The sequence below is a fragment of the Equus caballus genome, chromosome 10 (genome assembly GCF_041296265.1).
Source record: "Equus caballus isolate H_3958 breed thoroughbred chromosome 10, TB-T2T, whole genome shotgun sequence".
Lineage (NCBI taxonomy): Eukaryota > Metazoa > Chordata > Mammalia > Perissodactyla > Equidae > Equus > Equus caballus.
In genome coordinates, this window is record NC_091693.1 from 26,288,925 (window position 1) to 26,308,369 (window position 19,445).

Consider the following 19,445-nt stretch of genomic DNA (forward strand, 5'->3'; position numbering starts at 1 on the left):
GGATTACTAACGAGGAAGATGGCTGCAGTAGGTATAGGGCTGTAGCTTTTCTTCAGTGAGCATATGGCATGGCAGGAATTTAAAAAAGTGGGTTCAGTTCCTGCTCCATCACTTACAACCTTAGATAAATCAACTGACAACTTAGAGTTTCAAATTTGCCTTCTCTGTAAAAACGGAATAAATAGCCTCACTAGTACACTGCAGCATTCCTTAAGGATTAAATAAGAGAACATACATGGCAATGTTTTGTAAACTATGAGGTACGATGTAAATATATTACCAATTATATCAGCTTTGTGGATGAATCGATATAGGCACACCTGGAAAATCTTTTTACCATGCCCTGTGCTGATACATCTCTTGTGGTGAAAATATTTCATGTAAACATTTCCATAAAAACCCAGGCAATAGATTGCCACTCTGGAGCCCAACAGCCAGTTACAGGTGTGTTGTCGGGATGTCAAAATCAAGGTTCTCCATTCTGCAAATACCACCAAAGGAGAGAAAAATCTATCAGCTTCTTTCCTATGCAACAAAAATACTCTTTGTAAGGCTTTTTGGCCTGTGTGACTGCTGACGCGTGTTGAATCTCCCTTTGCAAAAAACTGTTCTACACTCTTGCAACTATTCACTGTTTTTGACCACACTATGATGAATTTTCAAGTCGTTAATGAGGTGTGAGGGCTGGTGGATGGCTTTCTCATATTCATAGCTCTCAGAGGGTCTCTCTCCAGGATGAAGCCAAATATGTTGAGAATGTTCTCTTACTGGAGGTTTTTCAGTAGTAATTGCGCTCGACAGGTTTCTCTTGAGAATGGAGTTGATAATGTTGAGTGAGGTATGAAGGTAGGCTGAAACACTTCCCACACAGCTGACACTGGTAAGGCCTCTCTTGAGCATGAATTCGATAGTGTTGAATGAGATGTGAACTCTGACTGAAGGCTTTGCCACAGTCACAACACTGACAGGCTCTTTCTCCAACATAGTCATGTTTCCGCTGATAGCGAATTAAATATGTCTTGTTGTGGGGCAACTCAGGTGGAAGGGCTTTTGCTGCCTCATGGGCTTTGACATGTTGAAAAAGATGCACATGCTGGAGAAAGGCTTTGCCACACTGAAAACATTCATAGTACTCCTTCTGCCTATGAATTCTTACACGGCCACAGATATTTGCACGCTGAATGAAAGACTTTCCACCTTCATTGCATCCAGAGGGCTTCTCACTAGGATGAGTCCTCTGGTGTCTGGTGAGGTGTGGTATGAGGTAGAAGGCTTCTCCACACTGTTTACATTCAAACGGTTTCTTCCCAGTATGGATCCGCTCATGTATCTCACGGGCTGTTTTGGTACTAAAGGTTCTTTCACAAAATTCACATCTGTGGTATTTGTTGTCTTGGAGGAAAGGCTTATTGTCCACTGGCTGGGAACTGGTGTAAATTCTAGGAGTAGCACATTCCTGGGGATCCTTTCCTAGAGGAGCCTCTGACTGTTTAGTAGGATTTGAACTTCTCTCAAATTCATCACTGCCATGGCTTCTTTCCTGAGTGAGGGTCTTGGGGTCACTCACTGTTAAAGGACTCAAAAATTTCTCCTGGTTGACCTGGTGTGATTCTGATGGATCATCAGGAGAAGACTCTCCTACATAGACAGGCCAGAAGTTACCTACCTCCAAACCCTCCGTTCCTGCCCCCAAGGATGACTTTTGTACGGGCAGGCTTTGCTCTGGAGTTACATCTTTGGTTTCCAGTTTTTTCTCCCAATCTAAAAGAAATGTAAAAGTTCCTCTATTCTTTCTACTCAGAGAGACACATCATTATAGGAGAAACAGAATAAAGAGACCAAAGATAACAGGACAGATCTATGGAGGTTTGACCATTTTCTGGGAACCTAAGGAGAGAATTGGAAAAGGATGGAAAGGAGAGTAAGCAAGGAAGGTTGAGGAAGAGGCAGAAAAGAGACCACCCAGGAGGACTGAAGGTTGACAAAGATGCCAAAGACACAGACAAGAGAATGAGGAAACCAGAGAAAGAGCTGGGACTGGGATCTGTCAGCATTTTCCAGACCATGTTTAGTAGATCACTAGTGTTCTAAAAAACAAATAGCTGGGGCCATAAAGGGATTCCATTGTCAAATCAATTTGGGAAATCTTGTACAATACAAGTCAAGCAGGTTTCACTCCTGTAGGAGTCTTCAGAACCTTCACTGGCATCTTGAATCCCAAAGAGGGAAGGTACAGAATGTAGCGTTTCTCAAACTGATCTCACCATGGAACACATTTTGTGTTTTTTTTTTTAAGAATGCCTATTATCATAGTTCAGAAAGACCACTGAGGAAACACTGGAGTCAACAGGTCAACGTCTCACTCAGAATAAAGCAAAAAAATTCTAACTCTCTTCTTGGCTTCCAATCGCTTGTCTACACTGCCAACCAACTAATTCCCTTCAATTCAACATTTATTAAATGCCTACTTTGTGCAAGGCATTACCCAACCAGATTGTCATGAGAAGTGTAAAAAAGACGCTAATCTGACTATAAATGACTACAGGAGAAGAGACGAGGGGATTGATTCCACTGAGGAACAGGAAAGTTTAGCAGAGAGGATGGCATTTGGACTAAGTAAGCGGTGAAGGGGGTGGCAAGCTTATAAAACATCCTGAGCAAAGATACTGAACTGTGAGTATCCAGGCCTGGGGAGCCAGAAACACAGGGTTTTACTTGGAATATCTGTGAGAGACGAGGCTGGAATATGAATTTCAGGTCAGCCTAGGAGGGATTTAAATGTCTTGCTAAAAGTTTGGATTTTCTTTTGAGAGTGGTAAGAAGCTGGTCAAGTCCGTGCTTTATAAAGGCAACTCCCTGAGTGGGAAAGAAACTGAAGCCAAGAAAATCAAGTATAAGATTGTGGCTTGGAAGAGACAATGATGAACACAGTGGTCGCATCCTGGCAGATGCTGGGAAGAGGTGAGCAGAGTCCAGGAGAAACAGCAGAACCAGAATATAGCTTAGGCAGTCAACAGGAGAAGAGAGAGAAGTGGACCCATCATGATGGATTAGATCTCTTAGGAAATTATCTTTGAAGACTCAAGCATGGAAGACTATGAGACAGCCCAGTCCTTCCTGGCTCCTCTGCTTTCCTCGCCCTGCCTTACTTCTGATGTCTCAGTAGGTTCTGCCAGTTCTCCTTTCAGAGAATACCTCAAACCTGAGCACTCTGCAATCACAGCACCAGCCTCCGTCAGCTTTAGCCTACTGAACTCCAACAGGCTCCCAACCGGTTTCTCTGATGGTCTGCCTAAAGCTCATTTTCCACAGAACAGTGCTGCCCAATAGAACTCCCTGCTATGATGTAAATGGTCTATATTTTTTCTGTGTGATACAGTAGTCACTAGACACAGGCAGCTCACGAACACTTGAAATGTGTCTAGTGTGACTGAGAAACTAAACTTTAAATTGTATGTAATTTTAATTAGTGTAAATTTAAGTAACCACATGTGACTAGTGGTCAATTACACTAACTCATTCTTGGCTAAAAACCTTCCAATATCTTTTTCACATCTCACTTGGAATGACATCCATATTCCTTAACATATCCCTTCATGGGCTGGCCTGTATCTGTCTCCGTGACCTCATCTCCTACCCTGAGTGCACTTCACTCAGGCCACACTGCCCTTCTTCCTGTTTCTCGAACATCCAAGCTCATTCCAAACTTGAGGCCTTTGTATTTGCTGTTCCCCCTGCCTACAACACTCCTCCTCAAGGTTTTTTACGTGGTTCCCCCTTTAGTTTCATTCAAATCTTCCTCAGTGAGGCCTTGCCTACCTTTTTTTTTTTTTTTAAAGATTGGCACCTGAGCTAACAACTGTTGCCAATCTTCTTCTTTTTTTTTCTGCTTTTTCTTCCCCAAATCCCCCCAGTACAGAGTTGTATATTCTAGTTGTGGGTTCTTCTAGTTGTGGCATGTGGGACATCGCCTCAGCAGACTTGATGAGCGGTGCCATGTCCGCACCCAGGATCCGAGCCAGCGAAACCCTGGGCCACTGAAGCGGAGCATGTGAACTTAACTACTCGGCCCCAGGGCTGGCCCCCTGAGTATCCCCTTTTAAGCAGTCTCCTATATGCCACTTTGTCTGCTTTATACAGATTCTACCATTTGTTTGTTTATCACTTACCATCCCCATTAGAATGCAAACTCCACAAAGGGAGGGATTTTGTCTGTCTTGTTCATTACTGAATCCACAGAACTTACGACAGTAGCTGGCCTACCACAGAAGTTCAATAAATATCTGTGGAATGACTGACCAAATGAAAGAATGAATGAACAAACTACAGTACAGAAGAGAAGACAATGAAAGAAACAGAGACAGGGAGAGGAGTCCTCTTGGTAGGTCCCTGAATTTTGTTTGAGCATTCACTTCACCCACCCAGGAAAAGGCAGGGAGGACAGTGTTAACTAGCACTAGAGTGAGCACAGCTACAGGTTCAGCAATGAGATGTGACCCAAAATGGAACAATGAAAAGTGAGAAGAGTTGTGTCAAGGGCTTCTGGGAAAGAGCTTCCTCGTTCTTGAGAATGCTTCTTTGATACACCTGCTCTCCCATTCTCTCTTTGGACAGGAACAAGAAAGCACATCTAGGATTTGTTGGCAGAGTGAAAAGAGAAAATGAAACTAGGTCTTTGATGACATCACTGAGCCCTTAAATCCAACCACCCTCAAAGCCCAGTTGACCAGTGCTGTAAACTAATAATCCCTCTATGGCTTAGTTTGGAAGTGATTTTCTGTTAACTGTAATTGAAGGACAATGATGATACTGACTGACATACACAGTGACATAATTCAAAGAAAGAGATTTCATAGAGATGGTAAATATTATAATATTGTAGCCATAGAGTTTGCAGAAGAGAAAGTCTAGAAGGTTCTGTTCTTGAGCCCTAAGGATGTAGGAGCTTTGGGGGAAGTTGTAGAACTGTGTGTGTGTGTGTTGGCAGAGGTAGGGAGATGGAAACCAGATTTCAGGGGTTAAGGAGGGAAAGGGAAGGAACCTTTTGGGTATCAAAAAGTCTGAGGAGCTGACATGAGGGAAAGGGGGAGGCAGCTGGAAAGAGACAGGGTATCACACCAAAGGTTTTTTGCTTGTCTCAGTTAAAGAGGAAAGACCTACGATTTCTAACTATGAAGGGAAAGGCACAAATGAATGGAAGGTCTGGAACACTGGAGAAGAGGGAACCCGGCCTTCGTGCACCTGGGCAGGAGAGGACTCACATTGCAGGAAGAGATAAGCTTCGGAGAGGAGATGAAGGGAAGTGCTGAGCACACGAGGTGGGGAAGCCATGTGAGGCCCTGAGGAGAGACCACCTACTGGCCTTCTCCCTGACCTGAGTGGGCTCTGAGGAAGCTCCCTGACTAGCAGCTCCCGGCCCCACCCCAAGTGACTGCGGTTGTCTTTCCATGATTCCAGTCTCCATGGGCCTCCCCCTCACTACCCACCTTGACATATTGTGTTGCTGTCTTCCTCCATCACACGTGACTCTTCCTCTTCCAGCCGTGAGATAAGGTCGGGTTTAGGGAACTGGTACCCTGTTGAAGAAGGAGACTCATAACCTGGGGGTTTTGTCCTGCACCCACAGCAACTCCCAGGCTGGGCTCTAAAGACTCTGAGATAATAAGGAAGATGCAAATTCACACAGAAGAAAAATGAAGGTTGTTTCCAACGATTTTTCCCCCAGGAGACATTTGGCAACGTTGGGAGACATTTTTGATTGTTACAACTGCAAGGGGAGAAGGGAGTGCTACTGGTGTCCAGTACGTAGAGGCCAGGAATGCTGCTAAACATCCTGCAATGCACAGTTCAGCCTCCCACAGCAAAGAATGATCCGGTCCAAATGTCAAAAGTGCTGTGGTTGGAAAACTCTGCTCTAGAGTAAAAACTGAAGAGGGTACTTGAGGGCCGTGTGCCAGGCTCTCTACTTCAGCATGGGCATTCTGGCGATGTAGGTGCTCAAAAACTGAACATATGGTTCTTTTCCTCCTGTGATAACCTTCGTTCCCTGGTCTTAAAATGCTTCTTCTCCCCTTCCCTTAGTTCAATGTTTCCCAAACTTCACTCATTTGCATACCACCTGCTATGGTCTGAATGTTTGTATCCCCCCAAAATGCATGTTGAAATCCTAGTGCCTAATGTGATAGTATTAGGGAATGTGGCCTTTGGGAGGTGCTTAGGTCATGAGCGGGGAGCCCTCACGAATGGGATCAGTGCTCTTAGAAAACAGATCCCACAGAGTGCCCTAGCCCCTTCCAACACATGAGGACACTAGAAGTCTGCGACCCAGAAGAGGACCCTCACCCAACAGTTCTGGCACTGTGGTCTTGGACTTCCAACCTCCATAATTGTGAGAAATAAATTTCTGTTGTTTAGAAGCCAGCCAGCCTGTGGTATTCTATTATAGCAGCCCAAATCGACTAAGATATTACCTTATTACTTACTTGTTTATTGTCTCTCTCACCCTACTAGAATGTAACATCCATGAGAACAGGAATTCTCATCCATTTTGTAACCCCAAGCCTATAACAGTACCTAGCACATTGTGAGTTCACTGACTAATGAATGACTCTCACATTTTAGCCCTATGTATGTGCCCTTTATAGTAGTATTTAGTATTTATTTAAGATTTTTCTCTAGATCACCTCTCTTTTTAACTTAAATGCACTTAACTTAAATGGAACCTTTATATCAACCCTGTAATAGAAACTACTGTCATTAAAAAAAAAACCTGAAGGTAACATAGCAATAGATACAACAGCAACTAAGGTTATTGAGCACTAGCTATCTTCAGTTGACTATCTAAGGCTCAGAGCCTGAAGTCTGATCTCTCTTTGCTAAAATGAATAATCAACAAGATGCAGAGACATGCTATCACCCAAGTGATATTCTCTACCTGATGTAATCAGAAAGTTTGGAAGAAAATTAGAAGGAGTTGCTTTCTCACCAAGTGATTGAAGGATTATTTCATGCTGTCCACGTACCACCTAAAATAATCTATAGAACGCACTATACTCATTCCACACTTGCAAAGACAACGTCCTAGGTGACATGTAAGATCTTTATTAACCCAAAACCTTCAGTGTTGTAAGAAGCCAAGGGCTCACAAGAAAACGGACACGCTTCCAGGTCATTGCACGAGGGCTGAAAAGATAAAACTGATTTATTCCCTCTCTCCATACTCTCACTTCTATTTTAAGTCATAAAATGTGGTAACCGAGAGAAGAGTGTAGAATACGTTGAAAAAGACATTTCTTTGTGAGCAATAAAAGTCATAGTTCAAATTACACACCCCTGTGCCAGGTTTGAAGTAAAGCGCTCCATTTCCCCATGCAGGTCTCTGAATTCACAGGGATAAAAGAGCACCAGCTTATGGTGGGAATAGTGTTTGGTTGCGATTGTGTTTTTCATGAGACCTCAGGCCCCAGAAAAGCCACTGAAAAGAGGATCCTGACACTGACAACAAAAACATTTAGCTTGTGGGGAGAGGTAAACAACTCTGGATTTTGAAGAGAGACGGACAATCTGACTCTCAAACCTCAAGGCCAGTAGAAGACTTTCAAGCTCCTGGAATTGTCAGCAATTCCTTCAGCCATTCAAAAAACATCATTGCAAGAAACACCTATTGTACCAAGACCTGATGAAGCAAACCCCTGTTGGACAGCACAGCAGAGCTGAAGGGGGCAGATTCTGGAGTCAAACCGCTTGAGGTCAAATCCAAGCTCTGCCACTTTGTACCTGTGTGACTTTAGACAAGTAATTGAACTTTTCCATGACTCAGTTTGCTCACCTGTAAAATGGCAATAGTAACAACAACAACAAATATACCTCCCTGTCATAGAACCAGTATAAAGACTAAAGGAGGTGCTGGCCCCGTGGCCGAGAGATTAAGTTCGCGCCCTCCACTTCGGCAGCCCAGGGTTTCACTGGTTCGGATCCTGGGCATGGACATGGCACCACTCATCAGGCCATGTTGAGGCGGCGTCCCACATAGCACAACCAGAGGCACTCACAACTAGAATACACAACTATGTACTAGGGGTTTTGGGAAGAAAAAGAAGGAAAAAAGATTGGCAACAGATGTTAGCTCATGTGCCAATCTTTAAAAAAAAAAGACTAAAGGTGTTAAGATATGTAAAGGGCTTAGACTAGTGCCTGACACATATTAACTGCTCAATAAATGTTAGCTATATTACAAGTTAACAGTGAGTGTGATACTAAAATATTGTCTCTGATTTGCGTTGAGACTCATCAACATGGTGAACCATTGTTACTGATGGGAAGACAGAAAAGTGTTGAGAACCACCTCCCCAGAGGGCAGAAACTGAGTTCCATGGAGAAGGCAGACTTACCCAGGGAGACCAGGTTCCTGTAATTCTCCAGCATCACCTCCCGATAGAGGTTCCTCTGAGCAGCAGTAAGGCAGCTTAATTCTTCTGGGCTGAAGTCCACAACCACATCCTCGAAAGTCACCAACTCCTAAAACACCAGAAAACTCCCAAATGATTGAAATCCAGAAGTCATCCCAGGGAGCGGGGAAGGAGCCAGATGAGAGGGCTGACCACGGAAGTTGACATTCAGACCAGCAGAAAGCTTCTAATCCACGTGTTCTAACCCGGAGGCTACAGGGACCTGGCAATGTACCTTTCTTTGTCTTGTAGTCTGAGAAGGGGGAACATTTCTGAGACAGTTCCTGCTGCTAATGGCTACAGAGTTGGATTGGAGGAAAAAGATCTTTTTCAGCCACTTTATAAAGAAAGAATGAATGCCCATAATTAAAAGCTGAGCAGTATACCTCAGCGTCTAGAATCAGAGCGAGTTGGGTTTAAGTCCTGGCTCTGGTTCTTTCTTACAAGTGAGTGTGGGTAGGTGATTGTGACTTATCCATAAAATGCAAAGAGCTCATAAATATGAAGAGATATTTATTATTATTAATAAACAAGGAAATGCAAATAAAAATGACAGAGTACCATTTTATACCCATTCAACTGACAAAAATTAAGAAGACTGCCAATACCAAATGTTATCTAGAATGTGGACCCACAGGATCTCTTATAAGATGCTAAGGGAAATGTAAATCAGTAAACCACTTTGGACCCAGAAATTGTATTCATAGGAATATTTGCTTGTGTGTACTTGGAGACATACATGTTCATAACAGTGCTGTTTGTCACATCCAAAACCTGGAAACAACCCAAAGTCCATTTATAGTAGAAGAAACAAATATATCACAGTACAGTCATACAATGGAATAATATTCCAGCAATACAAACTAATTAACTATAGTTACATGCACCAATCTTGGTAACCTGAGGTTGAACTTAAAAAGCAGATATTAGAAGACTATATAATACTATGATACCCATTTTATTAATATATATCTTCTGTGTTTTCAGGAAACATTATGCAGACCAATGAACATTTCATTTAAACTAGAAGTCACCTACCGGCTGCCCAGGTCCTACAGAGGGGTTTGTTTGGCTCACATGAGTTTTTTATTCTTTTTTAAAATTCATATTAGCTGCCAACACCAAAAAATTTGTAGATTCAACATTATTAACTGGAACTTTGGTTTCTCTTTAAAAAACTGGACGATCAGGGGACCCAGGCCCACATTCTCACATGGTACCATCAGCTGAAGCTGAGTCAAAGCTGCCCCTTAAATGGGGCAGGCACTCCCATTTGTCACAATCCAACCATTTATAAATTCCTTATTTATATTACCTCAGCAGCTCCTGTGGGCATCTCCACTTGGGATTCTTGACATGGACACTGCAAGGACAGAGGGCTACTCTCAGGAGCAGATCTTCTAGAACAGTGTTTCTCAACCTTTTTTCCTTATCTCCCTCTTAAGGAACCTTTTAAGACAATTTTTTTCCTAATCGCCACCCCCCATGAATTTTATTCTGGTTCTAAAGGAAGTGCAGCATATTAATTTCATCAATTGTCTTTAACGTTTCAAAATGTGATTTAACAAGAACATTAAGGAGCACATTCTTGAAAAAAAGAAAATCTCACAACAGTTTCATGTCCTTATATTAGCTGCCATTCATTTCATATATAAACAAGCACAGTAACAGTGCAAATGAGGGTTGTTTTGAATAAGCCAAAAGGGGAGATAAAATGGAATACTAAACAAATTTTAAAAAACAATTCATTCAAGAGATAGGAAAAGAGGAAACATGTTAAAGAAATAGTATGTGGGATAGTGATAACTGCAATAGAGAAAAATAAAGCAAAGAAGGGAGATATAAAAAGTCAGAAGAAAATTTTAGATGAAATAGCCAGGGAAAGGCTCAGTCAGGTGATACTTATAGAAAGAGTTAAAGAAAATGAGGGTTTGGTTTAATTAAATAGAGAAGGTCTGGAAATCAGGAAGGTGAGATGAGATGCCCATACTGGATAACCAAGTCAGAAGAAAGCCTGACTCACAGGAGATCCAGCAGATGGCAGACTGTCAAACATCTTTGTGTCCTTTTGGTCTTCTTCGGTGTTCTTTTCTGCAAGGACAGAGTCCTGAGCGAGAAAACCTAGAAGAGAGAAAGGAATGTCATGGATGGAATTGAGTCCAGTCTGGCAGCACCTACAGACACAGAGAGTGGCCTGTCACTCCCATGCCACCCCATCCTGCCACGGGAGGTAGCAGCAGTCTGAGACTTTCTGTGATAAGAGAAAGACCATAAAAATCTTTTTTCAGCTCAATATAGTAAGTTCCAAAAAAGAGCTCTGGTCATTTCCAGCTCTAAATCCCAGTGGCTCCCCCCTGCCTTCCAAATAAAGTGGATGTTCTCTCTGTATCAGTGGTTCCCAGCATCACCATCCACTCAATCACCAAGGAACCTCAGTTTCTCAACAGTAAAAAGGAAATAATAATACCTATACTTCAAAGGGCTCTTGTAAGGATTAAACATTACATGTGTAAAGCATACAGTAGGCATTTAAAAAAAAAAAAAGGCAGCTCTTATTATTAAGCTTTTCCTATATCTTTTTCACTCACTGACCTAGAAGACAGCCACCACATTCCCCACAGAAACCTGAATCTTGAAGGCCACCCTTGCCTGTAGTCTCTTCCCAAGTGCACCTTTCATTAATCTGTTGTTTCTTTCTATCCTAGGGAGCTCTCTTTCCTTTGCCGCCAACTACAGCTCTGTCAATAGCTCTGTGCCTTTGGCCAAGTCTTTACCCTGGGACAATATCCCCTATGTCCACCTGAGGCAGTGTAACACCATGATTAATGCTGGAACCAGCCACCCAGGTCTGAATCCTGGCTATGGCCATTACTAATCGTGGAGCCATGGGCAAGGTACTCAACCTCTTTGTGCCTCTGTCTTCTCATCTACAGATCAAGAAGTAATACCTACTTCAAGAGCTATTAAGAGAAGTAAATAAATTAATATGTATAAAACATTAATACTATAAAACCTAGAATATAGTACATTGTAAATGCTCAACATATTCATTAGCATCTTCAAAAGTCTTTTTAAGGAATTCAGGTGCACAGAACTGGATTAATCATAATCTTTAATTCAGGATATGATATCAGCACTGAGCCATGCACGACCCTCACATTTATTTTAAATTTATTCATTTATATTTTTAAGTATAATCAAGGCCTGTGAATTCACTACCCAACCCCAAAACTAGAACATTTCCAATAACTTACATCTACCCATATGCCTTTTCCTGTCCACACTCTAGCCTTCTCTCCAGAAATAACTATGGTCTTGGATTCATATTTATTGTTCCCTTGCCTTTTTCTTTCTCTCTCTCTCTCTTTGTATATATATACCCAAACAATACTTTGTTTTTAGTTTGTAATCATTTTTATTCAAGGAACTATAAGGAGTAAATGGCTTTCTCTCATTACTGAAATGTCCTTAGTTCCAATCTAGTAACTTGAGTTCCCAAGAAACCAGCCAAATTTTGGCAGAGGTTAAACTTCCAGACCTTGTTATCTCCCGCATTTTATGCCCTCTTTTTCGTTTTGCTGTGTGCATTGACTTGTGTTGATACTAAAATTTAGGCCGGATAAGAAATGTGGGGGGAGAGGAACAAAGCTGGAGAGAAAGCGTACTCTCAGAGAAATAATAAATATTAAAAGCAAAAGCCAAACCCAAAATTTCCTTCATCTACAGGAGGCAGATTAGACTGGATTATAAAATTAATTCTTTCATTCATTTGACAAAGCTTTATTCAGCTCCTATTACACACCAGGCCTACAGCAGATGTTCAAACAACCAGTTGCTTCCTTCCTCTCTCACCTTTCTCCTCATACGCTTGGATCAAGTTGGCCACCAGAGTTCCTGCCTCCTTGCTGTTCTTGGGCTGTTTCGACCTCACCCATGTCTGAACCTCCTCTGGCAGGGTGTTCAGAAACTGCTCCAGCACCAGTTGCTCCATCATCTCCTCCTTGGTGTGGGTCTCTGGCTGCAGCCATTGCCAGCAGAGCTCCTGGATTTGGTTCACAGCTTGGTGAGGTCCGGTCATTGACAGGTACTGAAAATGCCTAAACTTTTCGTGAGAAACTTTCAGAACCCCTGGGTTCCTTATGGGGATGGTTTCTGGATTCTCTTCTTGATCATGTAGATGAAAGAGCTGGGGATTCCTCAAGATATCCAAAACCTCTGTCATCGGCAGCATCTTTAGAGCTTGGCCCTTTGCAGGATGGAGATCCTTTACTAGGCAGGTTGCTCCAGAATACACTGTTGTACAAGACGGTGGGCAAAGTTGTATCAGGTGAAGAAAGGATACAGAAACCTCACGACCTGCAGAAATTACACAGAGACTTAACAAATGGCCTGTACAGTTAGGACTGGACAGTGGGGTGGAGGTGATTTGAGGCAAACGGAGTTAGCTCATTTCACACAAATCACTCAATACACGATCACAGAAATCTACACATCTACAGACGTGATGCTCCCTCACTCCCATTCCCAGGTCTGGAAAGTCCACAGGCACAGGGTACAAGTATTTCAGAAATGGCATTGAAGGAAAAAGAGACTTGAACTCCAAGCCACAATGAACTGAACTAATTTGATGAACTACAGAAGAAAGAATTTCCTTTCAAAAAAGAAATGAGCTAAGAGGCCGGCCTCATGGCTGAGCGGTTAAGTTCGCACACTCCACTTTGGCAGCCCAGGGTTTCTCCAGTTTGGATCCTGGGCACGGACATGGCACCGCTTATCAAGCCATGCTGAGGAGGCATCCTACATGCCACAACTGGATGGACGCTCAACTAAAAATACAAAACTATGTACGAGGGGGCTTTGGGGAGAAAAAGGAAAAATAAAATATTTTTAAAATAAATAAATAAATGAGTTAAAATTACTGTGTATTATACAGAATGAGGAAAGATCTTTACAATACCTATATATCCTACAAAAGACTGGATTCATATGCAAAATATATAAAGAACTCACACAAACCAGAAAGAAAAAGGCAGACAAAACAACAGCAAAAAGGTTAAAAGATTTGAGCAGGTATTGCACAAAATGAGAAAGCTAAGTGACCAATAAACGTATAAAACGGGACTCAACTTCATTAGTTATCAGAGAAATCTGAACTAAAACCACGATGAGTATCACTACACACTCCCCAGAATGGTCAAAATGAAAAAATCAGACAATAGTAAGTCTTCGAGAGGAGACAGAGCCACCATAGAATGGTATATTCATACACTGGAACTCTAAACAAAAGTGAGAATATGGATGTATCTTGCTGTTGAGTGAAAGAAACCAGGCTCAAAAAAAAGTCCACATTATATGATTCAATTTATATAAAGGTCAAAAACAGGCAAAACAAATCTAAGGTGTTAGCCAGAATAGTGGTTACTGTTGGGACGGGGGCAGGGGGAACAGTGATAATGACTGTGGGGGGACAGCATAAGGGGCTCCTGAAAAGCTGGTAATGTTCTATTTCTTAATCTAGGAGCCTAAGACATGGACAGTGTGTTCCTTTTGTGAAAACTGAGCTCTATACTAATGGTTTATGACCTTTTCTGTATACACAATACATTTCACTAAAAAAGTGTTTAGCTGTGTTATAGTTGTGGGGAAACATCTAGGTTATAATGTTAAGTGAAAAAAAGCAGGAAACAAACTGTACCTAGAATACATGCTTAACCATATGAAGCAAAGGAAAAAACACTGGAAAGTAAACCAAAATACTACACCAGGGGTTATCTATGAGCAGGGAGATTACACTTTCCCCCTCAAAGCTATGTTCTACAATGAACTTCCATTTCTTCTATAACCAGGAAAATAAAAAATAACTTTCTTCTACAAAAGCTGTATTCACTCTACGAAACCACAAACAAAATTGCCATTTGGGGGAGACTTTGCTATTTTCCTCCCCACTAAAACACATCTGTTATTTCTATGACATAATTTAACCATTTTTCTGTCTGAAAGCATTTTGGGGTTTCATTACTATAAATTATAATGCAATGACCATCACTGAAACTATTTTTCCACATCCCTGATACTTCCCTTCAAGGCTAGATTTCTCAAAATAAAATTACCTGGACAAAGGGTATGAACTAAAAAGTTCTTAAAACTATCTGCCAAGTTTTCCTCCCAAAGGCTTCCACCAATTTCCTCTTCCAATCTCAATATATAAGACTAGATACTCACCTTGCAAGTCAATAGGGCCAGCTTCATGGGAATGCAACCAGTGCAGTCACATAGGGCCCGATGCTCAGAAAGGCCTCAAGCTTAGTTGAATGCTCTGTTGTTGCTGTCTTGAGATTTTCTATATTTTAAACAAGGGACCCCATGTTTTCATTTTGCACTAGGCCCTGCAAATTATGTAACTAATTCTGCCAGCCAACAACACTATCATTCTTCAAAAATCTGTTGCTGGGGCCAGCCAAGTGGCGCAGCGGTTAAGTGTGCACCTTCTGCTTCAATGGCCTGGGGTTCGTCGGTTCAGTTCCCGGGTGTGGACATGGCACTGCTTGGCAAGCCATGCTGTGGTAGGCGTCCCATGTATAAAGTAGAGGAAGATGGGCACGGATGTCAGCTCAGGGCCAGTCTTCCTCAGAAAAGAGGAGGAGGATTGGCAGCAGTTAGGTCAGGGCTGATCATCTTCTTCAAAAATAAAATCTGTTGCCAATTAGACAGATGAAAAATATCTTCTTATTCTTTAATTTTGCATTTCCTTCAGTTAATAATAAAGCTCAGTATTTTTTTCAGATTTTATTATTTTTATCAATTTATTAAAATTGTTCCTATCCTTTGCACTTTTTCCACCAGGGTGTTTCTGTTGCTGTTTGGCAAAGGCTCTATATAAAGAATATTCCTCATCCTACTTGCTTAAAAAAAAAAATTCCAGCTATGCCACACCTTCTCTTTAGCCTTTGTAGAATTTTAATATTTTAAAGTTCAAATTATCACTATCCATTCAGAGACCAGCTAAATAATCCAATTATATTTAAACATTCCACTTTCTTTAACTGGAATCTAGTCTGGGGTAGGGTGTGCGAAGAGTATAATTTTTTTCTAAAAACTTTCCCTGCACTACCAATTATTAAATTTGCTATCCCTTCCTTCTTGGGACAGGAGATGCCCCTTTGAATTAAATTTCTAAGTCTGCAGCCTCCAGGGAAGGATCCTGAGAAAGTGGTAGTGGAAATGACTCTGAAATCCTGCCAGCCTGCCTGCCTGCCTAGACTAGCGAAGTCCAAGGCAAGCTTAGGGAGTCACAATCCTTTCTCCCTGCCCAGAAAGGGAAAGTTTGACCTTGAACGGTCAAGGCCCTCTAGGCCCTCTAGGCCACAGGCACTGAAAGGAGGCTCAAGGCCCTGCCTCCTCAGAGGGCAACCTGAGCACCAGTCCCTTTCTCTTTTTCATAAATTCTTAACTGTGCTTTCCTTAAATTTTTATCTCTTGGATCTCAGCCTTATCTTAATCCTACATTCCTCATCATCCAAGTTTTAACCACTTACCTCAGTGGATCTAGGCACCTTTTTATTTTCTTCTTGACATTTTTTTCATTCAACCTTTATTTTCTAACTCTCAATACCACTAAAACCATTTGGGCAGAAGCTTCCCTAATGTCAACAAATTGTTTAATGACTTCAAGTTATTTTCAATGGCCATTGGTCTATCGAAGTTTTCTTTTTTTTAAATCCAATTTTTTAAAAGTACTTTTCCAGAAAAATCATCCATTTGCTTGAAACAAATATATTAACACGATTGAGCATAGTACTCTCAGAACACTAAATCGCCTAAGTATGCAACTTTATCCTTTCTTATCAATGATATTGCTTTATTACTAGTTTATCTTTTTAAATTATTCCTATTATTTTTTTTCTTTATTGCCATTTTCTCCCTCTCATCCCTAGTACCTGCGGCTAGTTCCTATCCTATTATTTTTGTTTTCTCATGTATTAATTTCATTTATCTTTATTATGTTCTTACTCCCAGTTTCTTTAGAGTTTTATCAGTTTTTTTGTTTGTTCACTTGTTTGCCGGTTTGTTTGGAGGACTTTGGGAACCTCCTGAAACAAATGCAGAATTTATTTTCATTCTTTCCTGACTATTGAAAGCTGTTACTTTCGGTTATATATCAAAATTTAGGAATGTCAGCACTTTTATTTTCATTATTTTCTTCATAGTTCATAATCATACTTCTGATTTCTCCACTGACCAAAAAGTTCCTTAAAAAAATATAATTTCACTTTCACTTTAAACATTCATTATTAAACATTTATTTGACATATGGGAAGTAAACAGTTTCTGTATTCTGAAACACTGGCCATCTCCACTAAATGATGTGAAAACCTGGGCAATTAGCATCTCTCTGAATTTAGCTTTCCTCATTTGCAAAAATGAGGGAAAAGAAGGAAAACCTTCTTTCCTGTGCTGCTGCAAGGTTTAAAAAAGGCGGGAGCTGAAAATCACGACGCACACCACCCTGAAGAATCTCGTTTTTAATCTACAATTAAGAAAAATGCTTTACAGTAAGACACATTATGTAATTTAATACAAAAATCATAGGAATGGGTTTTTTTGAGGGGGGGAGGAAGAGTGGCCCTGTGCTAACACCTGTTGCCAATCCTCCTCTTTTTCCTTCTTCTCCCCAAAGCCCCCCGGTACACAGTTGTGTATGTTAGTTGCGGGTCCTTCTGGTTGTGGCACGTGGGACGCCGCCTCAGCGTGGCCTGATGAGCGGCGCCATGTCCGCGCCCCGGATCCGAACCCGCCACACGCCGGGCCGCCGAAGCAGAGCTAGCGAACTGAACGACTGGGCGAGGGGCCGGCCCCTGAGTCGTAGGAAGTGGGAAACACACAGGGCAGCAAGCTTCCCGGAAAGGGACAAGGTGGTGTCACCGTCTCCTCAGACAGCGCCTTCCGGGTCCCCGCCCAGGGTCCTCCTGGGCACAGGGGCAAGTCCTACTACCGAGCGCTGAGCAAAGCAGCTCACGGCAAATACTCTCCAAGACTAAAAGCGCGGGAGGCCCCGGGCGCGGCGGCCGGCCGGATCTGGGCGGCGCGCCTCTGAGGGGAGGCCGCGCTCCGCCCAGCTCAGCGCCCGCGGCTCCTCAGCCCCGCGGCCGAGCTCGGGGACCGCCCGGGCCCCCACCCTCGCCGCCCCCGGGCTGCCGCGTCGTCCCCCCGAAGCAGGGCCTCGTCGTTCAGCGCGGAGGCTCCCATGCGGCGCTGCAGCCGGGCCGCCCGCCGCGGCGTCGCCTCACGGGCCCTCACCGCGTCCGCCGGCCGCCGCTCCTCGCGCCCTGAGGCCAGCCCAGGCTGCCCGCGCGCTCGACCCCGCCCGCGCGTCCCCTCCAGCCACGTCGCGGCCCGGGCTGTCCGCGCGCAGCACACACGCCCGCCCTGACTCCCGCGCGCGCTCACCTCGCGGGCCCGACGTCCCGGCCTGAGAGAACCAGCTCCGCCTTAGACTTCGCGCCCAAAGCCGCAGCGCATGCGCCGTGCCGGCTCTGCGCATGCGCTCTGCGGGGTGGCCGGAGCGCGGCCCGAAATCCAGGCCGCTCCCGGCGAGTTCCGCTGGAGGGCGCACGAGGACGTGGCTGCCTGGGGAGGGGGCGGGGCCGGAGGAACTGGGCGCTGTGGGGGCTTTCCTCCGTAAAATGCTCTAATTAGCTTTTTGAATACTTAATACATAGCTTAAAATTTTTCAAGCAAATAAAAAACATGCAGTGAAAAGTCTTCCTCTCAGCATGTGTGCCACCCACCAAATTTTTATGCCATAAACCACATACACACAGGTAACCACTGTAATTATTTTGTGTCCTTCCACAGTGTTTTTATGCATCTGTGGGTACATATAAACATATGTGTATATACATATGCATATTATACACACATGCACATACGTACATATGTGTGTGACTATCCCTGAGATATATACTCATTGTATACATTGTATATATTCATTATATAGTCATATTATGTACATTGATATATGTTATATACATAATATGTTATATATCTATACTATCGTATATATTCTGTATATATTATATCTAATATAAATGAGTATATTTTAAAATATAAATATAATATTTCTATAAATATGTTCAAATATTTTTAATGTAACAATCTATAATGCGTATTTTTGTATACACCATGACATATAATGTAATATATGTAATTATATAACATAACATATATTGTTACAATACATAGATTCACTACCATATATAATTATATATCTTAATAAATATGACTTTTATGTTTGCATAAATACTCGTATTCTCTTTTCCTCCCTTTTTTATACAAAAGGTAGCACACTTTACACACTGTTCTGTGCCTTAATTTCTTTTTACATGCCAGTATATCTTGGAGAGCTTTTCATATCAGTACAAATACAACTGCTAATCACATATTACTGATAATTAACCTATAATGTAACCAGGTACAAAGGCCACAGGGATGTGTTTTAACATGTTTCAGCAGGTTCTCAAATCTGACATGAAACTTTGATGACATTAGAATGAGTTATTTTTCAGGAACCAAAAGGGATGAGGAGACTGAAACTCTTCATTAAGGGAGGAAATAATGTCGGGCCCTGAGGGCAGAACAGAACATGAGAAGTCTGGAGAATGAATGCCAGAGATGCCTGACCCTCTCTTCCTGTTCTTCCCTCCTCCCCACATAACTGCCTTAAGATTTTGTGTTTGCTTAAGATGGTCTTTGGGATATGAGTCCACCATCTCCCAGTTTTGCTGGCTAATAGAACAAACTCCTTTCTCAACCACCAATTTGTCTTGCAATTGATTGGCATCAGGTTTCAGGGAGCAAAACAAGCTACACAAAGAGAGTTTTTGAACAGCTGTTTGGATTCTGTTACACAGTTATGACCTAATTTATTTAACTGTCTCCTGATTTCCGGACCGTTGAGTTGTTTTCAGACCTTTGCCACTGCAATCAGTGTTGAGTGCA

The 19,445-nt window shown here is 42.4% G+C and overlaps 1 protein-coding gene across 1 annotated transcript; it reads right to left on the reverse strand.

The window, feature by feature from the left end:
• Positions 1-656: 656 nt before the first annotated feature.
• On the reverse strand, positions 657-17,956 carry ZIM2 (zinc finger imprinted 2). Its single transcript, XM_023651480.2, has 7 exons — positions 17,895-17,956; positions 12,300-12,803; positions 10,471-10,568; positions 9,763-9,810; positions 8,391-8,517; positions 5,487-5,576; positions 657-1,761 (listed from the first exon to the last, which is right to left on the reverse strand). The coding sequence occupies exons 2-7, from the start codon at positions 12,676-12,678 to the stop codon at positions 779-781; spliced, it is 1,725 nt and encodes a 574-aa protein (XP_023507248.1). The 5' UTR covers positions 12,679-12,803; positions 17,895-17,956; the 3' UTR covers positions 657-778.
• Positions 17,957-19,445: the final 1,489 nt, after the last annotated feature.